Below are 14835 nucleotides of genomic sequence, written 5' to 3' on the forward strand. Positions count from 1 at the left end.
GCATACCTAAGGCAAATGCACTAGCAGTTTAGTATGCAACAATTAGGAAGGGCCAGGAGCTCTTCTAGCAGAATTAGAGTGTTATCACTGCAGTCCAGGTGGGAATAGTGAGGCCCTACCTAAAGGAGGAGAAGCTGGATTTAGGACTCATTAGGAATGTTGAATCAGATTGGCTACATGTGGCCCAGCCGGGAGAAAAGAGACTGTAGGTTGGCGCTCGGGTCACTGGCTCTGAGACTGCAGGAGGAGGAGGGTTCTGGGTTTCCCTCTGGGATCGATGGAGCCTGAGATGTTGATGGGACATGGCTGGTAGATACGGAGGTGTGAATCCTGGGGCTCCGGAGAGGAGTCGGGCTGGAGCTGCGCTGACAGTATCGGGTAGAACTTGGTCATAGTGTATTTGCAGCTACAGGTGTGGAGCAGATCATTCAGAGAGAGCCCTCAGAGTGTGAAGAGAGGTGCACAGAGCATAGGGCCCTGTGGAAGCAGAGCGCTCCAAGGAGCCTGAAAAGGGACACCGGGAGAGGTAGTCGGCCTGCGATTCCAGACAGTGGCTCGGGATGGCTCATCTTGTATTTTATTTTTCAAAAGTGACGGGTGATATTCTTACAGCCCTGACAAGGTTTTTCACTGTCATCATCGTTGATGGAGAGGGTAGCTCTTAGTTTTTAGTTATTGTTTGGTTGTTTCTAGCTTCCCAGTTTCTCCTGTGCATCTTTTAAGGTCCTTACAATTCTGGTCAGGGCAGTGATGGATGGGACGGCTGATCGTAGTGGAGATGTTGCACCTGGCCTCAGAGGAAAGCTTCAGGAGCTGTTTGGCAGAGTAACTTCAAGAGTGACGAACGACGGAGACATCTGGAGGCTGTATGCCCAAGTGTGTGGAAATGGGCAGAGTGACAAGCCTGATGAAAATGAAAAGGTGAGTCCTGCCTCAGTCCTCCGGGGCTCTTGCCTTCTGTTTGAACGTAGGTGTAGTGGATCTGCTTTTTTGATGGTTGGAGGAAGACTGTGATAATTTGAAAGATAAGATTGATATGCTCAAGTTTTCAGGTGTGATTCAGAGTCCTTAACGTAAGCACCCTGAATTGTGGACAGGTTAAGATTTGTAAGTATTCATCTTCTTTCTTTCCGTGAATTTTTCTTAAATAATTGTTCTCTGTTTCCTGCAAAAGGGTCTGTCTTAACCTGCTCTCCCTCCAGAGCTGCAGCGAACAGCTGGTTCTTGTTATTTACTCCACACCCCTTTCTGCAGGCTCCTTGCTGAAGACTAAGGTAGACGGTACAAGGACAAAGGAGTGTTTAAATCCGAGATGGAGACTATGAAAAGGAGAAAGAAAAAGGGGCTAGATAAGAATATCAGAGAGGAGCTTTTAAAGTCTAAACATAAAATATTTTACAAAGGTTACCCTGCCCCTTTCTCACAAGTGCCGTAGAACACCAGTTAGATTCAAGTTATGCCTTTAGCTTCTTATCTTAGAATGTAGATGCACCTCCAGAGTTTCCAAGGTTGGAATACTAAATATTTTGTGCTCTTTTCAAAACATCCACAACAAATCAAATGTACTCCTTGTGTAAGTTTGGAATTCGCCACAGTACAGCTAATCTGTGGGATTCTTAGCCGTTCTCTCCTCCCTCAGTCCACCCAGCTGGCTTCCACCAAAGCCCTGTCAGCCCAGAGAACACATACTCACACGCAGGCATGCACACACTCCTGCTTTCCGTCCTTCCATTTTGTCTTGAATTATGTCCTCTCTTTATGTGCAGAGTTAAGGGTACTCTGAATTCTCTGATCTGAGACTTCTCCCTCAAGAATCCACAAGGGTGGGGTTATGAAAGAGAGTGTTTTAAACATCTGTGAGTTTACACACCTACCAGTAAGTCAGTAGTTTTCACCAAGTTCACACCTCATTCTCTAAACTGGTCTCTTAAGCTGATGGCTACAAATGCTAGGGAAATGTGTATACTTCTTATAGATTTCCAAACCAAGGGTTTTTATTTTCCTGTTTGGAGGGAAGTGTCTCTATCCAGACACATCCAGTTGATTTCTTTTAATTGCTCATTGCTGTTGGATGTGCATCTATACCCCTTCTTTGATGAGAATCATAGAAACTGTGCTGCATAACAACAGAGGCTGGTTTTTCGGTTGGAATTAGTTCCATATGACTTCCAGGAAGCTGAGTTTGAAATGTGAATTCTACTTGTTATTCTGAAAGTTGTTCTTTTTCTTTCCTCAGGCGTTCCAGTATCTCTCTAAGGCGTACAAGTGTGACACACAGTCCAGGTGTTGGGAGAAAGATATTACATCATTTAAGGAAGTGGTTCAGAGAGCCTTAGGACTCGCACATGGTATTTGATGTAATGTTTGATATCCATGGCATATTTTAATGTATTTTTACTGATAAGAAAAAGTATTAGTCAAAAGCAAAGTTCCATTACAAATAATTTCAGGTTATTTCGTTATATTAAAATTGTTGTAGTTAATTCAGCAAATACTTACAGACCAGCTATTATGTAGTAGGCACCCTGGAGCAATAAGAAGAAATAGGCTAGAGGCTTAAATAGTGTTTGAATAAGTGACAGAGGATAGAAACTTTAGAGATAGGAAATACTTTTACAACTGTATTTAATCTTCACTTCACACAGAAGTAACCTTCTCCTGCATTGATGATGTAGTAGTAAGAAAATATTAACTTTTCCTGACTCATGTTCTTCTTTTATAAATGAAAATATTTATTCATAAAAATACATAGATTTCTGGAGTGCATAGCAATACACATAAGAGCTATGGCATATACAAAGGAAATTAAAAATATAATCTAATCCGTAACTTTGGGAAATTTAGTGGGTGATATTTGAGGGGAGGGAAGACCTTACATATAAAATTGTAGGCCAGTTGGGGAAAGATATTCCAGATAAAGGCCACCTTTAATTATTTGCATTAATGAAAAATATACTAGTTAAAGGTAATAATGCACTTTTATATTTATGTTTGAATATAGGCATGTGATGCCCTGGGAATGCAATTCAAATAAAATAATGAAGCCACACTGTCAAGAACTGAATCACAAGGACTGTGAACCTATCCTAAAGTCCTCCTCTAACTTCTGCAACTAATAGTTGCAGCAAATAGGTAGCCAACAAGGGACAATAAAAAGGGCAGAACTTTGGACTCAGGGAGGCCCAAGTTCCAGGATCAGCTCTACCACATACTAACTAGGTGACTTGTGGTCACCATTACTTAGCTTCTCTGACTCTTGGTTCCCTCATGGGGATAATATCTACCTATGGTTGTTATGAAAAATAAGTAATAACATGTTTAAACACTTACCAGTATCTTACACATGGTTTAAATGTTAATCCTTTACCTCCTCACCCCCACCCTGTTCCTTCTATGGTAGAGGATCTGAGCTGTATGATAAGGGACTCAGAACTAAAAAGAAAAAAATGAACAAGAATAAAGTTTAACTTTGCCTTGAAAGAAGTCATAGAACATTCACACAATTTAGAAATGGGCTTACTAGTTAATAATTCTACTTATCATTGACAAAAGGATATAAATATCCAAAAGTTTGAGATAATTGCCGATAGACCAGTGGAAGGATGGTCTAGGGTGGCTAGAATTTATGTAGCTTGTGCTGTCCTCCTGGTGGGTGGGCTCAGATGGAGCTCATTCTTTATCCCTTTGGCCTTTGTGGATATGGTACTGTATTTGAGGAAACCCATGCTAAGCAGTTATAACAGGGTGCAATTTTCTCTGAAGAAATTTATCTGAGCTACTTCAGCTTGCCAACCCTAAACATTTCGGTGAACAGCAGGCTCTATAACAGTCAAAGCCAAGATATTTTCTGTAATCACTAAGTGATAGTGTTAAACCTGTCAAATATAAATATGCAGGTTACAGAAGTACTCTAGGAAAAATCTTCATTTTGCATCTTAAAGTTGATTGCGAACTATTTTTGGTACCTTTTCTTGTTTTTTCATCCAGGCAATACTTAGAGAAAAACAAGTGTCTGTTCTTTTAAGTTTCCCTTTGACTTAGTGAATTATGTGTTCGTGCTCCTGCAACATTTTAAGCATACTTGAGTGGATGCTCAGCTTTCTTTTCTCGTGATATTTTAGATTTATGGAGCTAAATCTTAACCTTTTCTTTGTTGCTTTTGTATACCAGTGCTCCATGGAAGAATGAGCTGACTTTCTCTGTTATTTCTGTTCTCTTTTTTATCTTTCTCCCCATCACTGTTCTCCACCTCACCCAATTCTGGAAAAGGAAATATAACATTAAAAAAAAATCTCCACATGATTTATTCCCTTCTGGGTTGCTATTTTTAAGAGTAGCCATGTGCTTCAGAAAGCTTGGTGTCAGACATTGTGGTCTCCAAGTAGTGTTGGAGACCCTTCTATAATAGTGTTGTCATCGTGTACCCATTGTTTTGTCTGGAGGGTATTCATTTACAGTCTCTGCTGTTCTCTCTTCTGGGAAAGGGTGGACAAAAGTTCGTTCCTTCTTTGCCATCCAGGAACTTCTAAAATAATAGTTACACATTTAAACTACAGTCCGCCTGGAGGAAGCACAGCTGTCTTGGATTTCCTGATGATTTGAAACAGCAGGTTATTTCTCTCTCTCTCTCTCTCTCTCTCTCTCTCTCCTTGACCTTCTGGCTAGAGGCTTATCAATTTTATTGATTTTCTCAAAGAACCGAAGGGGACTAATGGAGCACGTGTTTGTCTTTTCGCTTTTTTGTTTTTCTCAAAATGACAATGAAGGATTGAAAACAGAATCACTGTTGTTTTTGATATGTTACTAGGTACTAAATAGCCCAAGTACCTCAGTAATAGCAGTTACAACCTTCCTCTATTATGGGACACAGACATCATAATCCTCACTATCTCCATGTTAACTGTACCCTTTGAAAATGAGTGTAACGTTGTTGATTACCATGCATCCTTTCAAAGTCTTATTATTATTTTGGAATAGGAAGGTCAAGCATAGTTCTCACCAGCCATGGAAGGTGTCAGTGAATGGCAAAACTATTTTGCCAGGCACAAGCAACCTCCACCAATTGGTGAGAGTTTGCATACAAAAAGAAATTTGTTTTCCATCCCTGTTCTGAGATACAGGGTACTAAGTAAACTTCAGTTGTTGCACTGTTTAGTGTGGTTTTAAAATAGGATCTGATTATTGATCTGTTTGTAGTGAGCATAATTTAGAGGAACAAAATCAAGAACAAATCAGTGGAGAAATACGAGGCATTATATATATATATATTTTTTTAGCAAGACATTAAATATTATTTATTCCAAGTTAGTTTCATTCTTTTAGAATTTCTCGTTTTGTGTATGTTTTATTTTTTCTTTCTTAATTCAGCAACATTTTATTTTGCCCCTCTGCTCATTAGGCATTTACCTTCTTTTTTTTCTTTTTTTTATATATATACACATTTATATATATATGTGTGTGTGTACTTAAAAAAATTTTTTTAACATCTTTATTGGAGTATAATTGCTTTACAGTGGTGTGTTAGTATCTGCTATATAACAAAGTGAATCAGCTATATGTATACATATACCCCATATCTCCTCCCTCTTGCATCTCCCTCCCACCCTCCCTATCCCACCCCTCTAGGTGGTCACAGAGCACCGAGCTGATCTCCCTGTGCCATGCGGCTGTTTCCCACTAGCTATCTTTTATTTTATTTTTTTTTTAAAAATTTTATTTATTTTTTTATTTTTTTGCGGTACGTGGGCCTCTCACTGTTGTGGCCTCTCCCGTTGCGGAGCACAGGCTCCGGACGCGCAAGCTCAGCAGCCATGGCTCATGGGCCTAGCCACTCTGCGGCACGTGGGATCTTCCCGGACCGGGGCACGAACCCGTGTCCCCTGCATCGGCAGGCGGACTCTCAACCACTGCGCCACCAGGGAAGCCCCTAGCTATCTATTTTATATTTGGTAGTGTGTATATGTCAATGCTACTCTCTCACTTTGTCCCAGCTTCCCCTCCCCACCCTGTGTCCTCAAGTCCATTCTCTACATCTGCATCTTTATTCCTGTCCTGGTCCTAGGTTCATCAGAACCATCTTTTTTTAGATTCCATATATATGTGTTATGGTATTTGTTTTTCTCTTTCTGACTTCACTCTGTATGACAGACTCTAGGTCCATCCACCTCACTACAAATAACTGTTTCGTTTCTTTTTATCGCTGTGTAATATTGCATTGTATATATGTGCCACATCTTCTTTATCCATTCATCTGTTGATGGACACTTAGGTTGTTTCCATGTCCTTGCTATTGTAAATAGAGCTGCAGGGAACATTGTGGTACGTGACTCTTTATGAATTATGGTTTTCTCAGGGTATAGAGGCATTCTATTTTTACAAAGCTCTTGTTCTTTTTTTTTTTTTTTTTTTAATTTATGTATTTATTTGGCTGCATTGTTTCTTTTTTGCTGCGCGGGGGTTTTCTCTAGTTGTGTCGAGCGGGGGCTACTCTTTGTTGTGGTGTGCAGGCTTCTCATTGCAGTGGCTTCTCTTGCTGCAGAGCATGGGCTCTAGGCATGCAGGCTTCGGTAGTTGTGGCATGCGGGCTCTAGAGCACAGGCTCAGTAGTTGTGGCTCACGGGCTTAGCTGCTCCACGGTATGTGGTATCCTCCCAGACCAGGGCCCGAACCTGTGTCCCCTGCATTGGCAGGCGGATTCTTAACCACTGTGCCACCAGGGAAGCCCTCTCCACTTGTTCTTAAAAAGCATTAATAGGCAGGCTCTGTGCTAGGAAGGGTTACATGCTCTTGATAATTTCAAGTTTTAGGAAAATGGGCTCCCCAGAATGCTGGAGGTAGAGGTGTCAGGAGTGAGTGACTGTCCTCTCCCCCACTTCTTGCTAATGGATACCAAGCGTGGCTCAGTGACCCCAGAGCCTGGTCGTGGTCACGTTCCCTAAATGCAGGCACCTAGATTGTTGGCGTCACTTCTTCCAGAATGGTGATGTAAACTCTGAGTATGAAAATGCAGTAAGAATTGAGCTGTAAATATCTGGCATGTCACTTCTTTGGACTGGTGTCATCGGCAATTGTGATTCCCCATTAGGGACTCAGTACCGTGAGAAGCCACATTAAGATGAGCTGCATATGTTTTTGTTCTCTGTGGGTACCTTGTATTCAATTAGATCTTGTCTCTGCCTAATTTCATTACTCTGTGCTTGTGTGTCTGCTTGTGTGTGTGTGTTTTCACGGTCCATTCCCAACAGTCTGTAACTCACCAAATATCCCTCATTTTCCTCAAAATTTTCCTTTTAGCAATAAGCTATCCTTCTTAAGGGATAAAAGGAAAAATTATGCATATAACTTATTTTCCTTTCACCAAAATAAAACTTGTCACGTAGAAATATTTCTGAAGTCTGTTACTATAAAATCCTAATTAACTAATTGGTTTTTGTACTTACAAATTATCATTATCAATTTTTAATGGATGTTTTCCCCATATTTATCTTCCAGTGGCTATAAAATGCAGTAAAAACAAATCCAGTCCCCAAGAGGCTGTACAAGTGCTTTCTTCAGTTCGACTCAATTTACGGGGCTTGTTATCTAAAGCAAAGGTGAGAGTGAAACGTGAATTAATTAGAATTATCATAGAAAATAAAAGGTCTTTGGCATCAGCCAGCTGCTCTTAAGGCTTCTTTTACATGAAGGATAATTTTAGGCCCATGTTATATTTTAGACATCAGCCCCCAGGTGATTAGTTGTACTGGTGAGGAGATCATTGACCCAGTGGCTAAACCACCCTACACATGGGTAACTTAGGAGTCTTTGAAATTAGTATTTATAATCCAGCTCTTAATGCTTTCTTTAAGTCAAATTAAAACACTGCTCTACTACTTATTATCACTTTTTCCCAAAGTGTGACATATATACTACTAGTAGCACTTGGGTAAACATTTTATTTTAATATGTATTTATTTCAGTGCATGTTACAAAAAGTATAACTAGCATATCAAACCTACAATTTCATGAATAGTATTACTTATTTTCTATTTACAGTAGTGTTCTAATGTTTCCTTTAAAATACTTTTATTTAAATAAAAAATTGATTTAGAGATGAATTTTTTTTTTTTTTTTTTTTTTTTTTTTTGCGGTACGCGGGCCTCTCACCGCCGCGGCCCCTCCCGCCACGGAGCACAGGCTCTGGACGCGCAGGCCCAGCGGCCAGGCTCACGGGCCCAGCCGCTCCGCGGCACGTGGGATCCTCCCGGACCGGGGCGCGAACCCGCGTCCCCCGCATCGGCAGGCGGACTCTCAACCACTGCGCCACCAGGGACGCCCTAGAGACGAATATTAAGTAGGTGATACATGGATCTGACACAAATATTAAGGTAGATAGGTTGACTCAGGTTTGACAACTAAAACATACGCTATCAGTTTACAAATACCAACCTATGAATCAGTGCTAGGATGGGGACACCCAAGAATTATGGAGGGAGGTTTTTTGAAGATTGGACTCCATATCTCTACCTGTGACAGATCGGGTCTGGGACAGATCCTGGGAAATTTGTGTTAAATTTCCCAGGTAATTCTAACATGCAGCCAGGTTTGGAGTATACCTCAGGAACAAAATTTAAAGGAATATAACTTCTAACACACTTTAGCACTTTTTTTTTCTAATCTTTCCTTCCCTTCACTATTTAATCCTGGATGCAAACTAATTTTACTTCACTTCTGAGAGCAAGTCCATGGCATGTGAAGGTCATTTCTGGACACGTGTAAAAACCTTTCCAGACTATGCTTTTTATTAATTGCTTGATCTTTTCAAATCAGAGTATTGTTTTTGCCTCTTTAGATTATTAACGCACTTTTCTGTCCTTATTAGTCTGCATGCTGGAACCAGGTTTCTGTAATCTACCTGGGGAGACTGTATTTCCTCCCAACAGGAAACTTCAAACAACTTCAGATTATGAGTGTCTCAGAAAACTGCAAGAGCTCTCTCAAAGAAAGTCAAGGTAGCAGACTTTTTCTGTGACTCTCCTTCCCAAATTGGGAGCTAATTTTCCTAGTTTTGGTGAGATCACTAACCTACCCATGATTGTTGATTTCTTCAGGATGTACTCTGCAGATTTCCCTATTCTGTGCAAAGCTTTTTCTTATAATGTATTAATTTTACATAAACCTATACTTATATGACTTAAATAGTCTTGTCTGTACTACCCATCCGTTCATATTGTGGAATTCCAAACATTGAAAATGAGACCTCAGAACATCATCTGTATGTAGATTTTGTTCTCATTAGATCGCAACTGGATTATCCTAAAATGGGAAAAATTGCTTCCCAACATCTCCTTTGAAAGCACCTTTTTGCATATAATATTTGGGAGTCTCTGATTTTGTAGTAAATCATATGCCTTTTCTACTTTTTCAACAAATTGGGTTTGCTAAACAGAATTGTCTTCTAAAAGAACACTTTCAGAACACTTTAAAAAGTGAAAATGAATGACAATAACTGTGTTAAATTGCAGACTTGGTTTGCATGAATCTCTGGTCTTTTCTTGCCAGGCCTGGGACTTCATGGAATTAAACTCCTAGGTAGCACCTAGAGATTCACCTAAAGTCATCAAGTCCATGCTTGGCCAGGACACAGTAACTCCTCGGCCCTCAGCACCCTGTCCTTGTACAGATTTGCTGCAGGGGGTCATGAGGGCAGTTGGTGAAAACACTGGAGAGCCTGGAGACAGAACAGATTTACCACTTATACTCCATGGGATCCTCAGCAAATTATTCATTCTTTCTAAGCCTCAGTGTCTCTCTGCTTTCTCCTTACTTTATAGGGAAGTGATGCAGTTTTTAAAAAAAATTAATTTATTTATTTTTGGCTGCATTGGGTCTTTGTTGCTGTGTGTGGGCTATCTCTAGTTGCAGCGAGCGGGGGCTACTCTTCGTTGCGGTGCACGGGCTTCTCATTGCGGAGCATGGGCTCTAGGCACGCGGGCTTCAGTAGTTGTGGCTTGAGGGCCCTAGAGCACAGGTTCAGTAGTCGTGGCTCATGGGCTTAATTGCTCCGCGGCATGTGGGATCTTCCCAGACCAGGGATCGAACCTGTGTCCCCTGCATTGGCAGGTGGCCTCTTAACCACTGTGCCACCAGGGAAGTCCCAGTGGTGCAGATTTATGATGATTTGCAAGCACTGTGACTCTTAGTAAAAACAAATATGCTATGTGAGTCCAAGTTACTTTCCTCAAAGGTGTTTTCTCTACCGATCACATCACAGTGGTTGGTATGTCAATCTGTTGTGAAATGCTGTACAAGGTGTGACTACACAGTAATGTGGCAAAGCTTTGCAAAGCATTTTTGAAGTTCTGCAGTCAAGTGAATGTTCTTTGCTCCATAAATCACTATGAGAAACTCTAAGCTTATTGTAGTGATGATGTGGTCACTCAGAACATCTTCAGGATTCCCTTTTTAAAATAGCTGTCAGAAAAATTGCTATCATCTATGGTGGTAGTAAATAGTTATATTGTAATGGTAAATTGATTTTTGTAAACAAATCATCTAGTCAGTTGTGATGAAAAAGATTTATGGTAAGCTGAGTAAATTACATTTCTGATTAAAACGTGTGCGTGCGCACACACACACACACACACACACACACACACACACACACACACGGTCATAAAATCCTGAAGCTGATTTTCTTGGGTGCCTGTACTGGCTCAGCAGGCAGCTCCTAGAGAGGCATTCCAGAATGTTTCAGCCATGGTGGCATTATTGGAGTATGTTGCAATATGCCTCCCAAGGCAATTCCTTTTACCGAAGGGGGGCACTTTTTATTTTGCTGGGCTTTTTGCTGTCACCAAATTTTGATGATCTTTGTGGCCCCTGAGTCCTAAGCCATATTAATTTTCAAATAATTAAAATAAAAATATGATTTATATGAACTTGAATATAAAATACATTTGTTTTGCTTGTATACACAAAGAATAGATTTGTTTTGTTTGGATGAATGATGTCTCTTTATCCAAAAACCATCTTATGACATTGAAATGAATAATATAATCAATATTCAAGGCAACCATTTTGAAGAGCAGAGCTGATTTGAATTTACAAGTTCAGGCATGTTGTTTGATTCATCCTTTAATTGTTGCAGCTTGTATATTTCAGGATGGCGAATAGAACAAATACTACTATTGCTACCATAATGTATTATTAAGCAAAAGGAATTTTAATTCCATACTCTGTATCTATATTATTTTAAAGAGATTTTCATTCTTTTGATAATTCTGCCTTGTTCTTTATGTTGCAGCAACTTTTTACAGATGTGGTAAGTGGAGAAATTTCCAGGGAGTTAGCTGATGAAATAGCAGCAATGGACACCTTAGTAACAGAGCTTCAAGACCTAAGCAACCAATTTCGAAATCAGTATTGACCATCCTCGGAAACAGCTTCTGGAAAAGGTGCTTCACCTTCTGGAATTTCTCTTATACCTGTGTATCTAAACCACAAGATACTGATTTTTAAAATAAATTTCTCTTGTATGGGTAACATTCTTGCTTTTGTGATCTTTCCAAATGTTTGAACTTTCTGAAATACATTAAATAAAATGTTTTTTCCTTCTTTCTTTAGGCTTAAATTACAGTTGAATTCACTATTTTTATTATCCTTCAGGTATTTCAGCACAAAGAGCAAAAAAAATGTAGTTTTCTTTTTAGCATAGGGTTTATTCTGTCACAGCCTAAAATGAATTAGATCATTCTTTGGAAAAAGTCTAAACAGGAAAAAAAGAAATCACATGCTGCAAGTTTGTGGAATCATTAGATTGGCTGATGTATTATCCAAAAGTGATAAAAGAGTACTTTTGGTGATGGAAACCTTTACACTTCTTGAGATTTTGTATTTGGGTCCAAAAGATACGGGCTTGGCTAAGTTAGAAATGTGGGTATGGTTTAACTTCTAAATCAGGGAAAATGCAAGAAAAAAATGACAACTCAAATTTTAACTCAGCCGTTAGCCACTAGTAACCAGGCTGACCCTCATTGTGTATACTGCCAGCCCTAAAGATGGTTATTTAATAAGGTTATTATGAGTGAAGACAGCTATAAATGGTGCCATATTACAAAAATGCCAAAGTAAAATGTTTTCTTAGTAATGTCTATGGAAACAAATATTGAAGGCAGCAGCTGAGCTTAATAATCTTACTACAAAAGTCGTAGTAAGGAATTTGAAGTCCTGGCTTGGGTTGCTGAATATTGGGTCCCATGCATAAGTCATTTGACCCTTGCTGTTTTCCATGTTCTTATTTATAAAATGTGAATAATTTCTATCCCTTGCTGCTTTGTGAGTTTCTACTGCCTTTGGAAATTTAAAAATATGTAATCCACAAATGTAAGTATTCTGAACATTAAAAAAAAAGTTTTTAAAAACTTTCATCAATGAATTTTGGTTATGAATGCTTAGTAGTGCTTCTTTTACTTAACCACCTGCTTCTCTTTTCTAGTATCATACTAGCCTAAAAAAAAAAAAAAAGTTGATGTATGTCTCAAAGCAGTTTCTCTTACAGGAGATGCAGTAACTATGAGAAAGACCAGTAAAATGATGTAGTAGCATGAATTAAGATTAAATGTCCATTGACTCTTTTATGGAAGCCATTGGGGAATAGGTGGGTGGGTGGATGGTTGGATGGAGGGAACGAGGTTTTAAGATTAAAAGCTCTTTATCGGTACCTAGCTGTGAACCCCAATAGAAAACAGATAAATACTGAAAAGGGTAAAGATTTCAGGAATCGAGTAGAAGATTGAAGAAGAATTTCCAGGTTTTAGAAGTTTTTAGTTCTCAGTTTGTTTTCCTTTGGGTTCAAAGTAGAAAGGCACTGGTGGGTGTGAACTGCCACAAACCAAGTCCTAAAAGGATTATTACCTTCCAGTCCTATTTTCAAATGCTACAGTGGACCAAAGTCTCCAGGAGGCTGCCCTACACCTCTTTTTTCTTGGGATGATCTCACCAAAGAGCTATTAGAGATCTTCCTTTAAAGATGTAGACCTATTAGTTATGTTTAATAGTCTTACTAGGCGAGTGAATGTTAAGTGAATGTTTAACATAATTGAAGAAAATGTCGGGGGTAGGTACTATGGTAAAGTAGGAAAAACTTGGGTTTTAGCAAAACCTCATCTCTACCACCTCCTAACACTTAATAATACTTAACACTCTGGTACTTGATTTTTTCATCTGTAGAGAGTGTTGTGATAATAGTACTTCCTATCAAGTTCTTAATATCTCACAGCACTTTCACCCAGCTGCAGAGTCAGTAACAGAGTATCTGTTTAAACAGCTGTATATCATTTCCAATAGGGTCTTTGGTGCTTTGTATTGCTATGTTATGATTTATATACTTGCTATTTCCAAATGCCTTATCTTTTATAGATTTCAACTTTGGTTTTTTAGTATTAATACATTGGTTTTCAGAATTACTTTTTTGTTTTATCAACTAGAAAAATATAAAGATGTTATCCTTTAATCTTTATTTAGTTCCCCCAGCATAAATAATAATACTTACTGAGTTCTCATTAGGTACTAGGTAGGTTTGCGACATCACCAGTAAACTAAAGAAAGAGAAATAGCCGGAATTCGAAGACTGCTGAAACCTGCATTCTTTGTACTTGCTGTGTTGGGGCTAGAAAGAACTTCCATTGTTCAGCTGATTTCAGTCTTCTCTTTCCAACAATGGGATACCTGGAAAGATTGCCTTTCATTGTTTATAAAGTTTTTCGAGGAGAGAAATTCTGTGAGGTCTCAGTTAACAATTGCCTGTGGTCTGTTAAGATTATTTAGGATTATTTGATCTTTATTTTAATAAATTCTTTGTTGGCCTTTTTCCAAAGAAGCAACGTAGTAAATGGGGACCCTAACTGCAAAGGAGTTAAAATAAACCCCAATGGAATAAGAAATCACTTCCCTACACCCAAACCCAAAACTCGGGAAGCTTGGAGAGTTGATACTGAGTCTGGGAAGCAGCACCATGGGCTGTGTGTTGAGGGGTCGTGAGTAGAGTGGTGAGCTTCAGAACTGCAGAATCCCAGAGTGGACTTTGAGGTTCCCATGTAGGGGTGGACAGCTTGGCCTTACCTCAGATGGAGCCTCAGTACAGTAATGAGGACCCCAAACATTGAAAGCACTGACTTATTTAATTTTGTATATATTTTTTTAGATTTCTTTTTGTGTGTGTGGACCATTTTTAAAGTCTTTATTGAATTTGTTACAGTATTGCTTCTGTTTTGTGTTTTGGTTTTTTGGCCACGAGGCATGTGGGATCTTAGCTCCCCGACCAGGGATCGAACCTGCACTCCCTGCATTGGAAGGCAGAGTCTTAACCACTGGACCATGAGGGAAGTCCCCGACTTATTTAATGTTGTATCAAGGCTCTTCTCTTCATGTTGTACTTGTTTCTGTTGGACATCTCTTAGTGTGCTTTCATAAGCAGAAATGTGAAGAAATGGTATCAAGTATGTGTAGTAAATTCACCTACTTTCCAGACTACATTCAAAGATTGTGACATAAGCAGAGGTATGGCTAAGTTTGGGCTATTTGTGACCATTTATCCAAATTATGGTAAGTCTACTAGGTTAAAACCCTAGGTGAGTCTGATGAAAAGTATTCTTTTTTCCTATTTCTGTTTGTATAACATTCACATTCATCTAAGTTGGTGTTTAGATAAGGTAACTCTGCTTGCCAAGAGTGAGGAATAAAGCCTGTTACGTGGGTGCAGCAACACTTCCTTTCTGCCCATTCATTCAACAGGCTCTATAGTGAAATGGCAAAGAGCCTTTATTCAAATGGTGGGTGCCATGCTGTGGTGATACA

At 39.3% G+C, this 14835-nt stretch overlaps 1 protein-coding gene across 7 annotated transcripts in view; it reads left to right on the top strand.

The window, feature by feature from the left end:
• TTC27 (tetratricopeptide repeat domain 27) overlaps positions 1–11525 on the top strand; it is a 184497-nt gene extending 172972 nt beyond the window's left edge. For all 7 annotated transcript variants that reach the window (XM_055089104.1, XM_055089105.1, XM_024118808.3 and 4 more), the window contains exons 17-20: positions 724–921; positions 2237–2348; positions 7492–7592; positions 11285–11525. In XM_055089104.1, the coding sequence (XP_054945079.1) occupies positions 724–921; positions 2237–2348; positions 7492–7592; positions 11285–11407 (534 nt within the window). In that variant the 3' untranslated portion in view covers positions 11408–11525. The remainder of the gene's footprint in view (positions 1–723; positions 922–2236; positions 2349–7491; positions 7593–11284) is intronic.
• Positions 11526–14835: the final 3310 nt, after the last annotated feature.

Source organism: Physeter macrocephalus, chromosome 12, assembly GCF_002837175.3.
Source record: "Physeter macrocephalus isolate SW-GA chromosome 12, ASM283717v5, whole genome shotgun sequence".
NCBI classification, from domain to species: domain Eukaryota; kingdom Metazoa; phylum Chordata; class Mammalia; order Artiodactyla; family Physeteridae; genus Physeter; species Physeter macrocephalus.